General features: G+C 46.6%; 1 protein-coding gene across 2 annotated transcripts in view; it reads right to left on the reverse strand.

Moving 5' to 3' along the window:
• ELOVL5 (ELOVL fatty acid elongase 5) overlaps positions 582–20,842 on the reverse strand; it is a 72,178-nt gene continuing 51,917 nt past the window's right edge. For both annotated transcript variants that reach the window (XM_021098831.1, XM_021098832.1), the window contains 5 exons: positions 9,941–10,018; positions 8,623–8,794; positions 6,010–6,134; positions 3,567–3,701; positions 582–2,446 (listed from right to left, as the gene is read on the reverse strand). In XM_021098831.1, the coding sequence (XP_020954490.1) occupies positions 2,303–2,446; positions 3,567–3,701; positions 6,010–6,134; positions 8,623–8,794; positions 9,941–10,018 (654 nt within the window). In that variant the 3' untranslated portion in view covers positions 582–2,302. The remainder of the gene's footprint in view (positions 2,447–3,566; positions 3,702–6,009; positions 6,135–8,622; positions 8,795–9,940; positions 10,019–20,842) is intronic.

Genomic DNA, 20,842 nt, shown 5'->3' on the forward strand with positions numbered 1-20,842 from the left:
CATGAAATGGTCTTTGGAAAAGTGACAGAGCTGGGTCCTCATTACTCTAGAGTAGGGGTCAGGGAACTACGTATGGCCATAGGCCTTTGGTTCTGCAAATAAAGTTCTGTTGGAACCCAGCCACTTACATACATATTATCTGTGGCTGCTTCTGTATTCTATAAAGGCAGCTGAGCAGTGTGGATTGCAAAGCCTAAAATATGTATTCTCTGGCTTTTTACAGGGAAAATGTACAGATCTCTGGTCTAGACCTGGGAAGGAAACTCCAACAGCCTGGAGATATGGGGAGAGGGAGGGAGGGAACAGAGAGGTGGGGAGGGAAGGGAAGGGAAAGGAAGAAAAGAAGAAGGAAGGAAGGAAAAAGGTGAGAGCTGGGGCCTTCAGTAGGGGAACCGAGACGGGCTTTGAGAAAGGTACAGCCACCATGTCCTACTACACCCCTCCGAATGTGAGCTGAGCCACAACGTAACCTGCCAAATGAATTCATTACATCTATTTGGGTGAGTTCCTAGAGGCTGGAGAAAAGTGGATTTTTCTCTAGTCTTTCAGAATTAGCAGCATATAAACAATGTTAAACCAAGCACAGGTAATCAAAAATGTTTTAATGATTAATGTTTAGGCATTATTTAACATTGTGGGTATATCCAGATGAGCTAAAGCACACTTTGACAGCACACTATTGAATGTTATAATTTCGGTATTGAAATATGTAAAGACATTCGCAAACTAGTACCCAGGAAGACATACATTTACAAATATACACATTCTAGATTTGATAAGGTAAATGTAAACAGATGCTGTGACTCCTTCCAAACAGAAAACCCACAAGACTACTTAAGAGAACCAACTGGCTCCCTATAATATGAATGTGCAAAATTAAAGCATGATAAACTGGTATTTACATAAATATCAAACCAACAATTAATTTATACATTGTCAATGACGTTCTCAGATGTGTCATGACTGGTTCAATGAAACATTCTTTGCCCTTGATGGAGAAGGTATTCAGACACTAAATTCCAATACTTTTAAGATGACACACAACAATCCTCATCTGTTTGACCAATGCCTCTAGGGTATGAGACATGATTTTATGATAAAGCAGTCTTATTTTTTTAAACAAGCATTTCTAAATAAATCTTTAGATGCTAAGCAGGAAAATAAAAAATACAGGCGCTATCAGATTTACATTAAACAAACCAGCTCTATCCAGTTCCCCAGTTCTTTCCTGCTGCAGCTTTCTGTTTAATTTTACCTTTAATTCTCTTAAGGTCCTCCCCACCCCATCCCCACCCCCTTATTCATTTTGGTAAGCTAGGCACATTTTCAAAGGAAGTCTGTGTCAAAACAGATAGCAGTACAGAAATCAATTCAAATTTGGACCCTGGCAACCAGTTCCCCACTGCTCCAATTCAGTCATCTCTTTTGAAAAGTATATACCTTCTCTCGTGAGAGGAAAGCAAATGGGCTTTGTTTCCTGTATAAAAACACTTAGCACTTCAGAAATTTAAAATGGCCTACTCATCCTACATACTTCCTAAAATCATGAAGACAAAGAATATATATTTAAGTTTCATCAAGACTGCTTGAGAACCCCCTCCCTTTTTACATTATTAATAGTGGCACTCAAAATAAAAAAATAAGATCTGTTAAAAAGTTAAACCGACTGTTCCACTAGATTTGAGCCTGCCTGATTTAAAGCCAATATTACAAAACCGAAGGTGCCGATTTCACAAGCACAAGTCACTTGAAATTATGCGTCACATGATAGCTTCAGAAATCACGGTCTGATTTGTTTCTGAATGGAGCTATTAAGGAATAAAAAATTTGAAACATACCCTAATTTAAACTAATAAGCTTTGGGCCCTGCTTTTTTATATTGTTAAGGCATGTGTGTTTCACTACTCGTAACAACAGTATACAAATTTACAATCACATGCATGATTCTACAGTTTAAAAAAAAAAAAAAAAAGTTTGGGTTACAGTGTTATTCAATTGTAAATCACAATTCAGCACCTATCATGTTATAACTAATAAGGCAACAGCAGTGTCGTGTACTACCACAACCCTCCCTCCACAGTCTAGCGCAGGGGGCGGTGAGAGCCCAGAAATGTTAAAACTCTTATGCCTACCTGGATAATCTGTCTACGTTTTCTAGGGGTCTGGAACTGATGGAAGAGGTCCTACGGGAGTCACACTATTGTAGGCCGACTAGTTACAGCAGCTGTGAACGAGCATTGGGCACAACTCACATGTGCTTACAATCAGACGGCGCGGCTCGGAGGCTGTTGACCCTCGGACCTCAGTCCTTGCGCTGCTTCCTCGGCTTCACATTGTTTCCCAGGGAAGGAAAGCTGCTGGTGTGGCCGTTCACGGCAGCCACGGAGCCGTTCTGGTGGTCCTTCTGGTGCTCTCTCCTCCGAGAGGCCCCCTTCTTGTTGTAGGTCTGCAACACGGAAGGGCAGGTGGGAGCCTTGCCAGGAACCCCACTGCACCCCTAACATGCAGCTCCCTTTGGGACCCAGTGCTACTGCAGCAGGAAGCTACGCCTGTGGCCAAGCAACCAGGAAAGTGCAAAATGCCACTGGTTTTAATCACCCTTTCATTTTTTGAGGCTCCACCGGAGTAAGGTCACTGAATCAGGGCAGGCGGCAGCAGGAATGTTATTTGAGAGTTAGATAGAAAGCGCAATTTAAACTTCACTAGCTCTGCCCTTCCAGTGTTCGGACTGCAGAGGGAGAGGTTCTGTGGCCAAACTAACCCCTCCCGTTGCAGTACCTCCTCCTGTCACTCATATCCTCTGCCTTCACAACTGGCTTGTGACTTCAGCAACTATTTCGGCTCTAGGAGCAGTCAAAACAGGGGTGACTTCATCTTCATTGGGCCCTATCCTTTAATCTCCCTCATTCCTGGTCTTGCCCCAAGTGCAGCATGAACCACCAGGCTGGCAGGATGTGAACGCAGTTCAAACCCGCCAGCCCAGTGTGTCTGGGGAAAGGTGTCTATCGCCAGGGGGTGCAGGGGAGGGGCAAACATGCTGCTCATTGCGACTCAGCTTTGCATCAGGGCTTCTGCCCTTGCTCCCACAGCCAGGCCCTGCTCATGGAGAGGGACACAGGAGATTCAGGGCTGATGGGAGGCAGGAGAGTTAGCAGCAGCCACAAAAGGTCAGGTTCCCCTGGAGTTAACCTGCCCTAAACAGACCCATCTGTGAGCAAAAACCTCAATCACATCACACACTAGGGAAGAAATCATGCCCCCAAACCTGAGCAGTGGAATGTAAGAAAACCAGGACAGAGGGCAGGTTTGTATCTAGAGCTAAGGACTGTGATGCATTTAATTTAGCCCCAAAGTTCAAGGCAGTGGGGCCATGAGACCTGGAATGAGACCCACCTATGGCGTGGCATGGCAGCCACGAGGGAAGCAGCACAGGCCCACTCCTAGGTCTCCAGAGACCTGGACAGACTTTGGCACTTCCTACATTGGCAGTGCCCCCTAAACGAACAGATGAGGGCGTTGGCTGCAGAGACACCCAATCCCAGCCACCGCCAAAGAGTGAGATGTACCTGGATGTAGAAGTTTGTGAAGAGGGCGATGAGAGAGATCATGTACCCGATCTGGAAGTACAGCCAGCCGAGAGGGAAGGCGCACGGCCAGATGACTCCGAAGCTGGTCTGGATGATGGTCAGCACAAACTGAAGCTGGGGGAAGGGGAGACACAGTTTAGCAGCCTGGCCGTGACAAGCAGCCTGCAAGACAGTGGAGGAGGGGACACACACCACTCCACCCCCGACCCCCGAATTTGGGAATAAACACTGAGCCTTTCTGGAGGCACAGAAATCACTTCAAAAAGTGGTGCCTGTACTGAACACATCCCAAACTACTGATCCATCTGTACTTGTCTTATGTGTATGCCCCCTCCCCTTCCAGCTACTGGAACCACCTTCTCTAAAGCTCAGGGAATAGCCAGCAACACTGTGCTATGTATGTGGAATCTGATGAGATGGCTGAAGATTTCACAGTGTACAGGTGTATCAAATCATTATGTTGTACACCTGAAATGTCTGCAATGTTCTATGTCTATTTATATCTCAATATAAAAAAAGACGTGTTTAAAAAAAGACCTGTTTTAAAAAACCCAACACACACACACATGCTGTCTTAATACAGTGTAAGAGATACAAGAGTTTTTTGCTTGTTTTCTTTTTCCAGGAAGAAGGGGTGTAGGCTGAATGTTAAGGGGGATCAGGGACATCCCCACAGATGTATAGTCCCATGGGACACTTTCTCCACCTTTATCTGTGGACCTTCTGGTTTGGTGAAAGTTGAGGCTGGAAAACAGAGTTACGCTCTTACTGGGATATAATGCTAATTCCATAGATTAGTTTTTTCCTTTTGTCTTTTTAGGGCTGCAGCATGTGGAAGTTCCCAGGCTAGGGGTGGGATCAGAGCCACAGCTAAGGCAACACCAGATCCAAGCCACGTATGGGACTTAACGCTACAGCTTTCGACAATGTGGGATCCTTAAACCCGCTCAGCAAGGCCAGGGATCGAACCTGATGAGCCACAACGGGACCTCCCATGGATTACTTCTGATGAGTATATCCCGAAAAGCAGGTGGACTGCTTGGGGCAACAGGGAGAGGGTCAAGATAGGTGAGGCGGGGGAGGGGCATCTCTAAGAGGAGTGACAGGTCAGGGGGCCTCTGCCCACCTCCTAGTGTTTCTACGTAGGGAACTGTGTTTTATTTCCTTTTTGAAGCTAAGTATTCTAGACTGAGAAGGAACTAGGAATGGTGCTTAGAAGAAATCTAGGCAAACTGGGTGCAATTTTCCATCTCAAAGGGCAGAGCCTTGGGAAACCAACTCTCCAGGTTGTTCTTCTAATTTCTGCTTCTGCAGAGCTGCGCTGCATAGTGTAAATCGACCTCAGCATCATTTCTGCTCAAGTGAAACCAGGAGGTTAAAGAACAATTATTCCTCCTCACAGGTGGGTGAGGAGAAGATTAACTAGGACTGTATAGCAGCCGGCAAAGAGGCGATAACAAAAAACGCCAAGCACATAAGCAGCTCAGAAGATCTCAAATTTTTTCCCCTAGGTTATTTTCAATATTGAAAAATCACAATTGACTTGGAGGGAAATCACAATTGACTTTGTTTCTTCAGGGGGAAAAAAAAAAAAATGTGGGAATAAGGCCAGGCCAGGGCTAAGGATTTTAGGATCTAATATCAACAGGTCAGTTAGCTCTGGCTTATGTCTCAGAGTCCTCATCTACAAAATAGAGATAATGACACGCAGTCAAGCTTCTAGAACAATCCATGTAAAACTGCTGACTTAGTACAACTGCCTGGCATGTACTAAACTCTACAAATGCCGGGGTTTTAACATGAGTAGTCACAATATTAATCATCAGTTTGTGAAAGAAATTAGGAGGGCGGAACAGGGTGTGTAATACACCGACAACTGAGGGAAGCTTAAAAGAGGATGGAGAGAAATAACCACCCAGTGCGAACCGCTGCTGGGCGGCCCTGGCACCTGAGACGTGGCAGTGCCGTCCCCTTCCCTCCACAGGCTGTGAGGTCACCGGGCACCTGCATCCTGGCTGCCTAATAAGCCACCAGTGCCCTGTGCTCATGCTCCTGAGAGTCCTAGAAACACAGCTGAGCTTTCATCCTGGATTTGGATGATAATTAGAGAACACATATGTACACATACGGTTTGTGCACCAACTAAAAACAATGGCTGAACTTGAAGTTAGGAGATCAGATTTTAGTCCCTGCTCCGAACCAGTTCAACCAGAGGCACCCTCTCTCCATCGAATGAAATGAACAGAATTCCTGGCTTTGCTCACTTGAAGGAGTTTAACTGGATTGAGAGAGAAGTGGGTTGGGGTGCATAGCCTAGGTGCGATCAAACAACAGCGAAGCCAGGAGGGCAGCAAGCGCAGCCCAGGAAGAGCTTGGAAGCCCCCAGGTGGCAAGTGCTGGGGAGAGAGGCAGGGGCACTCACCAGCTGCCCCTGTGTGATGTACTTCTTCCACCACAGGTACGGCCGCATGGAAGGGATGGATGACAGACCGTAGTATGAGTACATGAGGACGTGGATGAAGCTGTTAAGTGTGGCACCAAAATAACCTGCAGGAACAGAGGGAATGCAGGAGGAGGCAACATCAATATTTTATATATAACAGGTAAAGAAAATCAAAAACCAAAACCAAGATGTTTTCAAATGGGGCTGGCAAATACCACAGCCACCAGCACTTGGTGCAGTTGGCATTAAACTTCTATCTGGGCAGGCAGCTGATGGGCTGCATTTTGAGCCTGGGGTCAGCTACAGCTGCCAGCTGGGCACCCAGCAGGGGACTCAGGAGCCCACCTGCCCTACTCAGGCACCTTGAGGTATGGCTGCCAGGCCCCCATCCATTCCCCGAGGCAGCCGCCCAAGTTCTTCCACCCATTGTGCTGAAGATGTGGGGAGGACAGCTGATGGCAGTAAGTTACAAACACACCTGCTAAGGTTTGCAGAGGCCTTCAAAGCCTTCTCTTAGTTATTCCCCAGGATGGCAGTGTGTAAGCCATATATTCTCATCAATAATCAGGTCCTGAGCCTCCTTCCTTACAGATGAGAGACCCATCATTTGTCACAATGTGTGATTTCCAGCAGGCCACCAGTTCTCTTTTCAGACTCTCTGTCCTCCACCCCCATGGTGAACAACAAAGCAAAGCCCCTGGCCTCCCATGTGTGATCAGATGCACCAGGCTGGGGTCAGGGAATGAATGTCCACCCTGGGCTATGACAGTAACTGGCTGTGTGACCTTGTCAAGTCATGGCCATTCTTTGGTTGCTTCTCATTGGCCAAGTGGGGCTGGTAATGATCTGTCCTGTCATCCTGAGGGATCTTTGACATTTAAAGCCCTCTGCCAACATGGGAAAGCGCTGTTTTATTTGAAAGTTGAGGAGTGTCCGTCGTGGCTCAGCAGTTAACAAATCTGACTAGCATCCACGAGGACAAAGGTTCAATCCCTGGCCTTGCTCAGTGGGTTAACGATCCAGCATTGCTGTGAGCTGTGATGTAGGCTGCAGAACGAGGCTCAGATTCTGCGTTGCTGTGGCTGTAGTGTAGGCCAGCAGCTATAGCTCCGATTCGACCCCTAACCTGGGAACCTCCATATGCTGTGAGTGCGGCCCTTAAAAAAAAAAAAAAAAAAAGAAAGTTGAGTCTGTTAATCCACAGCTGTGGGATGTGAGTTCTACCAACCCATCTACCATCCTAACTTCCTCCCAAACTGGAAGGAGCTAAACTTGGAAAGACCTTTCTGATTCTAAAATTCTCTGCCTGTGTGAATCCTGGTGAGCCAAGTTAACCAGGGCAGTGCTATCCTAGGGGGAAAGCATGTGAACAGACTCAGAGGGTCCCAGTCTAACCTGCTGGTGACGAAGAACGGCAACTGTGACTGGGACATGTTAGAACTCCCAGGCTGAACCTGATGGTGACAACTCAATCTCTGGAAGTTACAGGACACATCAGACCACAAGCTTTCCAAAAACCACACACATCCTTCTTAAGGAATTTACGTTAAATGTCAGTGCTTGCTGCAAAAGCTGTCCAGCAAAACACACTTCAGGAGCGTGAGGGTCACTCTATCAGAATATGCGCAGACTCCCTGAGGTACGAGAGCTGAAGTGTAGTTCTCCAGCGCCCACTTCATGGTGAGAGTCCATCTTCCTGGTCTGTCCCCGTCAGTCAAACATCTTCCAAGTTGTATTCTTCTAAGGATTAGAAACAAACTGGAACAGCTGCCCTCAATGACCAAGAACTCTGTCCTGATTTTTTTTTTTCCCCCTGCTTTTTGGGGCTGCACCTGAGGTATAGGGAGGTTCCCAGGCTAGGGGTTGAATCAGAGCTACAGCTGCTGGCCTACACCACAGCCACAGATGCAGCAACTCATAATCAGGACTGAGTCTGCGACCTACACCATAGCTCATGGCAATGCCAGATCCCTGACCCACTGAGCAAGGCCAGGGATCGAATCTGAAACCTCGTGATTGCTAGTTGGATTTGTTTCCGCTGCACCACAATAGGAACTCTTGTCCTGATTTTTCTTCTTCTTTTTTTTTTTTTTTGGTCTTTTTATGGCCGCTTCCACAACATATGGAGGTTCCCAGGCTAGGGGTCGAATTGGAGCTGTAGTTGCTGGCCTACACCACAGCCACAGTGATGCAGGATCCGAGCTGTGTCTGTGACCTACGCTGCAGTCCACGGCAATGCCAGATCCTTAACTCACTGAGCGAGGCCATGGATTGAACCTGTGTCCTCATGGATGCTAGTCAGGTTCATTTCTGCTGAACCATGACAGAACTCCCGGTCCTGATTTCTTAACGTCCCCCTTCTGGGACTCTGGCCTTTCCCTCATCTTGCCAAATCAGCACAGGATGTGCATCAACCTAAAAAAAAGTTCTGGCAGCTTGCTGAGCACAAAGGCCAGACTATCATTAAAAGCAACCCAGACACCAAGTATAAATGCCTGACTTAGAAATCTACAGAAGCAACACCTTCTCTCAAAGCCTTAGTTTAAACTCAGCCTATGTGCTCACACCTGTCCCCAAAGACATCAGACTCACAGTGGCCGCAGGGGACCCAGTTCATCACGAACCACCAGATGTTGAGCATGGTGGCGTGGTGGTACACATGCAGGACGGTGATCTGGTGGTTGTTCTTGCGCAGGATGAAGAAGAAGGTGTCCATGAACTCGATGAGCTTGGAGAAGTAGTACCACCAGAGCACGCGGATGATCTAGGAGGAAGGGGCCGTCAGAGTCTCCTGACAGCTTTTCTCCACCCAAGGGCCCCACCGCTCCACCAGCTCCAGGCACCCCGCCCCACTCCCCTCTCTGTGGCTGGGAGCATCAGTCACTCTGTGATGGCTTTAACCAAAACACCAAGGTGAGGGGGCTTGAAGTGACCACAGGGAAAGCTTTGTAAGGGCCACCCCTCATGACTAACGAAACCCTGCAGGCTGCCTCCTCCCTCTGGAAGGAGCCTGCAGAGCTACTGGAGGAGGAAGACCGTGTAAAAGGCACTTCTGATTTCAGAAGCCAGCTTGGGGCAGGTGGCAGGACATAAAGCAGAGGAGGAAAGGAAACAGGACATCCAGCGTTGGGTCCTCCCCAATTAAATATGCCACATGGGCTCTAAGGAAATAACTGCTCCGCTGAGAGTGGACCATAGCCTTTTATTCAAAACAAAACCCAGGGAGTTCCCGTTGTAGCTCAGTAGTTAACAAACCCAACTAGAACCCATGAGAATGCGAGTTCAATCCCTGGCCTCACTCAGTGGGTTAAGGATCTGGCATTGCTGTGAGCTGTGGTGCAGGCCGGCAGATGCAGCTCCGATTCGACCCCTAGCCTGGGAACCTCCATATGCCTCAGGTGTGGCCCTAAAAAGACAAAACCAAAACAAAACCCAGGAGTTCCCTTGTGGGGAAGTGGGTTAGGGATCTGGTTTTGTCACTACAGCGGCTCGGATTTGATCCCTGGCCTGGGGAACTTCCACATGGTCGCTGCCAAAAAACAGACAAACAGCAACAAAAAAACAAAACCCAAAACAAAACGCACCCCAGAACGGAAGCTGGAATCTCCAGACCATACTCAGAGGGCATTTGGAGGAATGACTAAAGCACTTAAGACATCCTTATGGTCTTGTTTATCTAAAAAGAGCTCATATACTAATAAATGCTGAAAATACTGTTTCCCTGGAACCTGTTAACAGGACTTACTTTTGCAAAGAGGGAGATTTTAGTGTCCACTTCTATACCTTTCACACTGTTTAAGTTTTCATATCATGTGCACACATGGCTTTTAACAGTCTTTATAAAATGTCCACAGGGATTACCTGTGCGGGTATCTTGTCTTTTGTACAATTTCTTTATGAGAGACAGTACCTTCATATCTGCTTCTCCTCCACTGCGTGTGCCCTGACAGAAGAAGTTGTATTTGCCTTCCCATACTCCCGTCACTAACTGGAAAAAAAAAGAAAAAGGGAAAATGCCCATCACCAACAAAATCAGAAGCAGGAAAAGCTCTAATGCAATTAAACTTCATTAGTTTGAGAACTTGTGCAAAGTCACCTTGGGGTGTGCTGAGGCAAGTATGTTCTGCACAAAAACCTTGACGACAGAGAAGCATGAACCGGGGGGAGCTGAGATGACGAGGGACTTGATTTGGCCCCAGAGGCACTCTGGGCTGCCACCTTTGGAGGCCTGGCTTTGCCAAGCTGCCCCTCGCCAGAACCCTCAGTTCCCCTGGGCCTGTCACAAGCCCCCCGCCAGTTCTGAGATCCTGATCATGACTCAGGTCCTGGCCTGCCACAACCTCAGGTGAAACCACAGGCTTTCACTCAGCCAGACTTTGACCAGAATCACTTGAAGGGCATGATGAAAGGCGGATGGCTGGGGGGCAAGAACTCCTATTTCTAAAAGGTCCCCATGTGGTCCTGATGCTGGTCCAGACCCTTGTTAGAGAGGCACTGCTGCATGCTGGGGGTAACCAAGTCCAGCCTCTGCCTCTTTGCTATTTCTCGTTGCTGCATCGCCTCTCAGAACTCACCCGCAGCAGAGCGGGCCCCGTGGTGTCACAGAGGACCCTGGAATTGGGGTGCAGAATGGCAGGGTGGCCTCGGCTGCCTCACATGGACCAAGCAAGACCTAAGGATCTGCTCCAACGTTCCAGATGGAAGGTGTGATGTGACCACCCTGGGCACACCCACACCGCCTTTCCGCTATGTTCCAGACAGACAGACACCATGAGATGCACCTTTCCCCACGTGGCCCACAGCTCTTGGCCTCCTTCTGAAGCCGTGGCATTCTCAGGTGTTTCTGTGGCTGTCCCTCTGGTGGCCTGGTGGGGCCATGGGAGGAGAAATCTGAGGTGGACTACCTTGTGCCTGACCCAGCACAAGGAACTGGCATTGGGCCACCAAGTGTCATTCTCAATGTGCTCCCCAATCCACTGCGTCAGCACCACGTGGAGACTCAAAAGACATGCAATGCCTGAAACCCTTGAGAATCCGATACTGTGGTTTACAAAGTGTGGTCCCCACCCAGCAGCATCACCATCACCCAGAGATCTCTAGAAATTCAAAATCGCAGGCCTCACCCCAGACCTCGAACCAGAGATTTCTTGGTGTGAAGCCCAGAGGTCTGGGAACAGGTTGTTTCACAGTTGATTTTGACACAGCTGATGTTTGAGAACCACTGGCTCCAAGCTATGGTGCCCCTTCCAGGTGCAGGAAAGGCTCACCTAGGGAGCTTTTAATACTGACTAAGGCCTAGCCTGCCCCAGACTGTGAAACCAGATGCTTATAGGGCCTTTCACAAGGCTCTCAAGGCAATTCCAATGTACTACCAGGAGTGGGAACCACTGGTTTCATGCTACCTGATTCAAATAAGAAATGGTTCACCTATCAGTGCTGAGAGAGATGTAACTGGGACATAGGACCTGTGCTGAACACTGTCCTGGGGGTGGGGGCCAGGGGGCCACACAGATGCCCTCAGGAAACACTAGCTCAAGGGTCTGAAGACAAACTGTTACACTTCCACACAGTCTGACCTCAGAAATAAAAGCCAGCAGGGTCCTGCAGTCACACTCAACACCCTGCTTCAATCTAACTTTCCTTCCACCAACTTCCTTTCTGTTATTTTTGTTCTACTTTGTCACCTTGTACACATGAAAAAAGCATTAAGCATTAGTATGGTTTTTGTGGCCAAAGACCAACACAGGGATTTAAAGCAGATCATTTTATGACAAAAAGAACCCAGGACGGGGGAGCAGAAGGGCCAGGGCTAGCCAGCAACCATCTCCTTCCAGGACCAGGACTTGGGGCATGCCAGTTAATCCCCTTAGGCCTTGATGGTTTTTTCTGCAAGAAGATGAAGCTGGGTGCTGTCCTCATTCTCTATAGTCACTATGTTAAGATTTTTAAAAAGCGGAGTTCCTGTTGTGGTGCAGCAGAAATGAATCTGACCGGGAATCATGAGGTTGCAGGTTCAATCCCTGGTCTCATTCAGTGGGTTAAGGATCCAGCGTTGCCATAAGCTGTGGTGTAGGTCACAGGTGCGGCTCAGATCTGGTGTGGCTGTGGCCGGCAGCTGTAGGTCCGATTAGACCCCTAGCCTGGGAACCTCCATATGCGGCGGGTGCGGCCCTAAAAAGATTTTTAAAAACCAGACCACACACAAAACTGCACTACACTATCTTTGAAAGATCAGACCATTGGGTAATTTATTAGACGACATATTCTCTTTCCAGTCTTATTCCACTTTCCAAAGTTACGGCCAGTTGAGAACACCATATGCATGTGCCAACCTACCAGAGGTTCCAACAGTCAAGATACAAAGCCAGAGTCTAAAGTGGAGTGAGAGTGTAAGAGTGTTTGTGGGTACAGATGACTGTGTTCATGAATGTCCACCTTGGCAGGGGTGGGGAAGAACCAGCTTTCTGGGGAAGGGGGCCAAGCCTTCCCTGTAACTGTGCAGGAGCCTCAGCCTGCAAGGTGGGAGGAGATGGAGGGGTCTTTCAATGGTCGCAGAAAGCACTCTCTGGAACATGCCCCTTGTCTTCCAAAACCTCTTTCGAAAGGAATCCAGGTGGGACTTGCTCGAGTCCTTAAGGTAGTTAACCTAAAATTCTATCTGCCCCTCCCTTCATAAAAGAAGAAAATCTCTGTATAAACCACTCACTGTCCTTGGAGGCGAAAGACTCACATGAAGGTGCTGGGTGGTGAGCTTGGCCGACACTGAAGTACAGAGCAGGTACCCGAACCAGAAGTTAGTCCCTCAGGGCCTCTCACTGCCCGCAGCCCACCCCACACTTTCCACCTGCAGAGGCTCTTTGCAGGCACCCCCACTGCTGCCCCTCCGCACTTCCCCTGAGGCCCTGGGGCCTCAGGAGGACTGAAGCCTATCGAACTCTTCAGGGGCTCTCACTGCCTTCAGATCGAAACCCTAACTGCTAGGCCCGCATGCAGGCAGGCACGACCTTGCCTTCCTTCCTGCCTGCCCTGTGGCCAGATGGCACTCCCTCCCCGCAGTGGCTGAGGGAAGCTTAGCTTTAGCCAGGGGACCTTGGGCAAGGGGTCCCAATCTCTTTAGGCCTCAGTTTCCTTGCTCCTCAACCAGGATAAAAATAATATTCTTCCCTGTTCAGGCAGTTGCGGGAAGTTACTGAGATGATGTAACCTTATCTCACGGAACCTGGTGCAGAGGACAAGCATGGTCACTACTCTGTCCTTTCAACTGCAGTGCTCTCGGAACACACGGACCCCCAAAGTCCTGGCCATCCTTCAAAGTTCAGCTAAATTCTCTTTTCCTCATGACCGCTCCCTTGAGCACTCCAGCCAAAGCCCATGCTCCTGCCTCTGAACCCACACCCCTACTCCTGCTGTGACTTGTCCCGATTTGCTCCTATGCTCCTTTAAGCCCTTTGTCACTGGCTTTAAGTTTCTCTGCAAGCTCTCAGAGGTGGTGGCTGTGGCTCCCACACCCACAGAATCCAGCAAAAAGGTGGGGGAGGAGGTGCGTGGATGGACATGTACACAAGAGCTGCTGAACAAATATTTGACAAAGACTTCAAAGCACTGCTTTTTGTCCCTTAAATCTATGCCTAATGTTGTATTTGCGGGGGGGGGGGGGGAGCGTTATTTCATTTACACTTTGCAAACAGAGAAATTGAAATATGAGAAAGTATTTTAATGAGGCTGGACCGTGACAATATCCACCTACAGTCTGTGTGCAAGAAGAGAAAACCAGTCCTCATCAAATGTCATACTGGTAACATGGAAAATTTAACTCCTAAACATCCTTGGCTTCAGAAGGGAAAGCTAACTTCACACATGAGGACCAAAGACCTGAGTTCAAGTTCATTCATTCTCAGCCACCCCTAGTAAAAGTGAGTGGCCAGTATCAAAGTCTTGTCAGAAGAAAACAGCAGGTCTGAGTAACAGATACCGGAGGCCCCTAGAGCCAAGGCCTGGCCGGGAGAGGAATGGATGCCCTCGCCAGGCCTGGCTTCTTTCCAGGAACTGCTCTGTTCTGTCCCTAGAAATCCACCTCGCTGCAGCCAGAGCCAGGGCCCAGAGCCGGTTCAAAGGCCAGGCCCTGCAAGTGAGGGGAGGGCTCTACCTTGGCTTCTGAGAATCAGCTGGGGAGGGCAGGACAGCAGTCCAATAGAAAATCAGGCCACAGGGAGCAGCTGGCCATGACTTCCAGCAGCTCCTAATCCCACTGACCACTCCAAGAGCAATGGAGGGAGCACCAGATACCCTACCTGGCTTTTCCCAAGCAACCAAGACATACACAACACTATGGCAAACTTCTTTGGAGTAAAGCAAACTTTCATTAGGCCAGGGCATGTGCAGAGCTATAATTAAAGCCTGCCTAGCTGCTTTCTTCTCTCCTTATGAGACAAATTCAATAACCAAAGGTAGTTTCATGCCTCTTTTCACTTAAAGAAAATTAAAGCAAGTCTCACAGTTGTGTCTGGATGACGCGGTTCTGAGAGTGAATCACCTCCGATGGGGAGAGCTGACTTTTCTCACCTAACACCACAATTTAACCACAAATGAAATATATTCTTTAGCATGATAACCGTTTCTATGGCACTTTCTGGAATGCTATGAAAGCATCTCAAGAAACAAGGTCATCTGAAACACTTTTAAGCAGAAACATGTCATCCTCTGTGGCCCTGATCAGTCACTCACCCCAACAACCCAAGATGCCAAGAACAAGATGACCCCTTTCCCAAAGGGGCTGATGGCTGTGGTGACAAGGGCTCGATGAGCCAGGGGGTTATTTCCCCATCAGCAGAAACGGTGTGAAGGGTGATGAGAGCAGGCGTTACCCACGCTGAAACTCAATCCTCCCAGAGGGACTTTTCTAAGCAACACCAGCAAACGTGTGTGAGGCTGACATCTTCACAGATTTGACTATTCCTGTGTGAATCCCCAAGTGTATACCTTTTAGACCTGATACGAGTTCATGTTTTTATTAAGCAGACCAAGAATGATATGGATGGTCCAAAGTTACATAGCTCCTCGGTGGCGCTGCTGGGACCAGTACTCAGGAACCATGACCCTTGGTCCAAATGCAATCTCTGACAGCACCTCCAAGCTCCTCTGACCTTTGTTTTTGGTTCCTTTGTAAGAACCCAAAGGAGGTAATAGTCCAAAAAGACCTCTAAGGAAAAGCAGACCTTTCATTGCATCTTTATCTTCAGCAATGTTTGGTTTAAAATGAGCCATCAGCTGCTCCAAAATTAAAAGTACCTCTTCCTCCAGCCTTCAGCTGACCAATCTTGGCAGTACTACCATGGAAGAGAGCCATGTCAAAGCATGTTTTTTTTTTTTGTTTTTTTTTTGTTTTTTAATTTTTTTTCCCCATATGCACAGCATGCAAAAGTTCCTGGGCCGGGGACTGAACCCACACCACAGCAGTGACAATGCTGGATCCCTAACCGCTAGGCCACCAGATAATTCTGAACATGTGGTTTTGAATTTCAAATCTTTCCTGTCCAGAGTAAAAGGATGCCCAGTAAGATAATTTCATACCCGTGACCTCCAAAGTGTTATTTCCCCCTCAGGACCAGGAACACCCTTGGGTTACAGCTGAATGTAATACTCTTGAAGTCATAGGACAGGCTCTGTATACTAGAGAAGGCTTCAGAACAAATGAAGCACAAAGAGACAGCCTGTCCTCAGCCCAGCCTGACACAGGTATGTCTGGCATTCTTCCCTGAACCCTGGGCCCTGCCCTCTCATGCTGGCAGTCCTTTTCTCTCACCCTCCAGCCTCTTGAGAGGTGGCTTCTGGCAGGTTGCTTCCAAACACCCCACAAGAAAAGCTCAACTTCTATTTTACAGGGCTGTTGGTAGCTGAGAGAGAAACTCCAAGCTGAGAGTCAGTATTCAGAGGCGGGGTGCACAAGGACTGAAATTCCAGGTCCACCCCAGGAACTGCCTCTGCAGAGCGGACAACAACAGTGTGATGAACACTCACTGAGCCTGGGAGTTAGCAGAAGGCAGGCACTACACAAGTCTTTGCTCTGATTCCAGCCAACTGTCTGCTTTCTGTTCCAACCTTGAATGCCCATAACTAGGTCTGAACTGGTGTTGCTCCTACTGTGTACAGAAGATCCACCAGAGCATCCTCTGAATTTGTTAAAGAAAGATCTCCGGTTTGCCCATGGACTCCTGCTCTGCAAATTGAGTCTGCTTTAGTTGAGGATTTGTAGCATGGTTCTTTGTTATACCAGCTGCAAAGGTCAAGTTACCCAGGTCTGCGGGGTCAAGTTGGAGGGGTTAGGTCTGGCTCTGGACGAAGGCCAAAGCCGCCTCTACTGGAAAGCAGCCCTTCCCTGTTCCCTGGTTCAGGGGAGGCCATCTGGGCTGCCCTCTTCTTTCCATCCACCCTCTGCAGGCATTCGCTTAGGGCAGTGCCAGGTAAACAGACAGGCAAGGAACCAAGGCTATGCTTCCACGCCCAAGAGAACTTTCTTTCTGGGCAAGGAATTTCAGTTCTAAGGGAACTAAGAGTAGGAAGTGTTTTAGGCAATGGTCAGGCTTCTCTTTTTAGTGTTCATCTCATCAAAGCCTCAACTTCTCTATGCCCCCGTTCAGTGGGGGAAAAGCAGGGTTGGACTAAATGTCCTTTTCAAAGTGTTTTGGTAAACAAAATCATTTTTTGATAAAATTCAATAACCACTTGCCAGGTCTTTAAAGTGTTTTTCCAAATCCAATTTTCCCACAATAACATGTCTATTTTAGGAAAGCCTGAAAGGAAAGAGAAACAACAAGACTGTTCAGAATATGTTTCCAGAGCAACTGCTCTGCAGCTCCACGAGGACCTTCAAAGCCAGAGCCAGGGAGCTGTGCTGTCAGGTACCGGGGAAGCTGTGTTGCCATCGTCGACTCCACAATTACAGAGGGCGGAAAACATGAGCAAAAAAATGAGAAATAGTATTTCTGGTAATGAACCTCATAAATTTGTTAATGATTCCTTTGGGGGAAAAAAAAAAAAAAAAAAAAAAAAAACCAGCAAAAACACCCTTCCCACCAAACTCCCAAAAAGAGGCAAAAGAGCGCAGACTTGTGGTTGCCAAGGGTGGGGAAGGGAGTGGGGTGGATTGAGTGTTTGGGATTAGTAGATGCAAACTATCACATTTAGAATGGATAAGCCATGAGGTCCTACTGCACAGCACAAGGAACTATAACCAGTCTCCTGTGATAGAACATAACAGAAGATAAAATCAGAAAAAGAATGTATATATATGTATGACTGGGACACTTTGCTATAAAGCAGAAATCAGCACGACACTGTAAATCGCCTATACTTTAATTTCAAACAAACAAACAAACAAAAAACCCAGAGGCATCAGAAATTTTCAAGAGGAGATTCAAAGAAAAACTACTGACTTCCTGTTCTGGCAATGCAACAAAGTGAATAAAAGGAGAACCATCTTCCACAGTGGTAACACAATGCAGAAATGCTACCTCCATGAGACACCGAAAAAACTCCTATATCACTGATGCCTAATTATATGTTGAGGTTTCCCCCCCAAAAAAAAATTCAGAAAAGAGGATGTTAGCTTATATTCAAGTCCTTTTAAAATGTCTTTTTATGTGGGGAAGATGCATCAGCCTGAGATGACTCTAGTAACACTAGCTTGGGATACTCACACAGGACACCCAACAAACCCTCCTGGTTTTGTTTTTAAAGAGGTAAAGAAATTTAACAGCTATAATAATTCTTCCCAAAAGCATGACCTCACAGGTGTTGCTGAAAGAAAACTTTTTAAAATTAAAATATAGTTGATTTACAATGTTTCTTCAATTTCTGTTGAACAGCAAAGTGACCCAATCACACACAATTCCCTGTCCTGTACAGTAGTAGGGCCCCATTGCCCTGAAAGAAAACGTTTTAAAGAATATTTTAAAAAGCAACATAGCAAAGTTAAGTTTGAGATCACGGTCATATCTAACTATGGAGTTAAAAAACTCTAATATTTCCATGTTATGGAGTGAAAGAAGGAAAAAGCAGTGAACTTTCAGAGATAAGAGATGTACAGTAACTAAAACTGGATACAACCACAGATTAGACACAGTTGAAAGTATGAGTGAATTAGAGGAATGCAGAAGATAAAAGTGCAAAAAATATGAAAGAAGGTGAGAGAGGTAGAGGATGAGAGTGTCCAACACACACCTAACAGAAACTCTAGACAGAGCTGATGGAGGAGGAAGAGGAGTTGATTCCTGAGGACTTTCCCAAATCAGTGAAACATATACATTCTCAGCTTGGCCGTCTTGAATGAAACTAAATAAAAGCAGATGACTACCTGGCACACCCTTTTTTTTTTTTTTTTGCTTTATAGGGCTGCATCCACGGCATATGGAGGTTCCTAGGCTAGGGATCCAATCAGAACTGCAGCTGCCGGCCCATGCTACAGCCACAGCAACGCCAGATCTGAGCCGCCTCTGCCACACACACCATAGCTCACGGCAACGCCGGATCCCCAACCCACTGAGCGAGGCCAGGGATCGAACCTGCAACCTCATGGTTCCTGGTCGGATTCGCTGCCGCTGCACCACGACAGGAACTCCTTGTACACACTTTTAAAACAATTTTAGAGCTACCTGGAAGAATAAGATTACCTACAAAATGGGACTGCAGCAGGCTTCTCTGGAATAAATCTGCAAAGTGATGGGAAATAACTGCTGATCTAATCCCATGCCCTGCTAAAACACAGCCAACACATAAAGACAAATAAAATGATGCTCAAACAGGGACTGAGTTCACCCTTCACCGAAAAGGAATCACTTCAGAAGAAACATGAACCTCAAAGGAAAGAGGATTTCACAGACGAACTGAACAAAGAAAATAAGTAAGCATGGGCTGTAATAATGATGATTGTTGACCTCAGAAAAAAGGTGGAACTAAACACACCTGCCAATAACACGGAAGATGGGGGACTCTAAGTCCAAATCTTCTACGATCCTTGTGTTATTCAGGAGTAGAAACAGTAGTTCACTTTAGACTTCATTTAAGTCAACAGGGAGTGTGAAAAACTTACAGGAAACTACTGAATAACATAATTAGAATAAATGACTTTTCAATCAGTGGAGTTATATCTCTATCTGTCTATCCAACAGAAAATAGGAAACAAAGAAAAACAGCAAAGAAAACTTATACACACACACACAAAGGTGATAGAAATTATTCCAAAATAAGAATTATTATGCTGAATAAAAATGGATTAAAATTTCTCCACTAAAAGACAAAAGAGTATCAAGATTCAGCCATTCCATAAATGAATTTATCCGTGAAACAGAAACAGACTCACAGACATAGAGAACAGACTTGTGGCTGTCAAGGCAGAGGAGAGGAGGGATGGTTGGGAGTTTGGGATTAGCAGATGCAAACTATATTACATTACTGGGTGGACCTGAGCAAGTAAACTGGAGTCCAGCCTGGGCACACTCTACACAACGAGGAAAAAGCCACAAGCTGGTAAGTGGGAAAATGGGGGTTCTCAATCTTGGGGACAAGGGGAAAGACATGCAGAAAGAACAGTGGGGCTTCCATTCAGATGAAAGACGCTCTGGTCTATGGTCTACAGTCATACCACCCTGAACACGCCCGATCCTGTCTGAAATATGCCCTGGACTTATGGGTAGAAAGGCACGAAAGATTTTTATATCTGCTATGAGGCCACAGTTTTACAAAGCTGAGTTACTCATGCAAACTAAGTGGTTTCTCTTCTATAACTTGATGTTTTTACTGCTGAGCCTCCCTCACCGACTGTGATCTTAGACAACACCTAATTTAATAAGAGAAAGCTCAAAGGCTTGCTGTGCAGTCCTTGACTCCCAATCTGAAAGACACCAAACACACTTCTCATCAGGGATCTATGACCTTGTTCCTGGAATAAACACCACCGTTGATGAGGTGATTACAAGGAAGACCACGTCTCTCCTTCCAATTTTCTTTCTACCAAATGTATAAGCTATGAACAAGTCTACGTTCTTCCTACATCTTAAACTCAGTTTCACAGTTTCAAAACAGTCCTTTAGTTATTTCCTTCTTCTGGTTATTTTAAAGCTTCAGGGATTCCCCTCTCATTTCCTTTTTATCTCCCTCTTTCAAGATTTCTCCTTGTCTCCTTTAAGTGACAGTTCATTTTATTTGTATTAGCCTGAACTTTTGCCAAGGCAGCTGTGAATTCATACCACAGGATTAAAGAAACAAAGATATCAATGGCTACATATTTATTTTTAAGATTCTTTACAGATCTGAATATGCAAGATAAGCAGGAGGGTAAATAAAGACTAATCGTTGTGACCACACCCAGAGTATAACCACAGGGCAATGGCTCCAACTCTTGGTTTATGTAAGTACGGGGGAAAAAAAAAGTCAGACAAAACAAAATGTAAAAACTATCTAATGTGGGTACCAGGGTTTATTTTCCACTGTGGAATATGGGATCTGGGTCTATTTTTATAAACTTGATTTAAGGAATATTACCTCCTTATCTGTAACTTTTCTAAGTACTCTAAATTGTTAGTTTGAAATGCTATTTCCCTCTCTATACTTCCTTAGTCTCTATAGTCAGGGCTGAGACACTGTCTCACCAAACTGTCAGAGGAAAACCTGTGCCTCCTCTGGCAATGCTCTCAGAATCCCCCAAATTCGCTCACATGCAGATAAGCAACCTCTGCAGCACTTTTTCCCCCTTCTTTACCAGAGAGGGACCTGTTTAAGAGGTGAATTATGATGAAGTTGTCATTGTACTTCTAGG

The sequence above is a fragment of the Sus scrofa genome, chromosome 7 (assembly GCF_000003025.6).
Source record: "Sus scrofa isolate TJ Tabasco breed Duroc chromosome 7, Sscrofa11.1, whole genome shotgun sequence".
Taxonomy (NCBI): Eukaryota; Metazoa; Chordata; class Mammalia; order Artiodactyla; family Suidae; genus Sus; species Sus scrofa.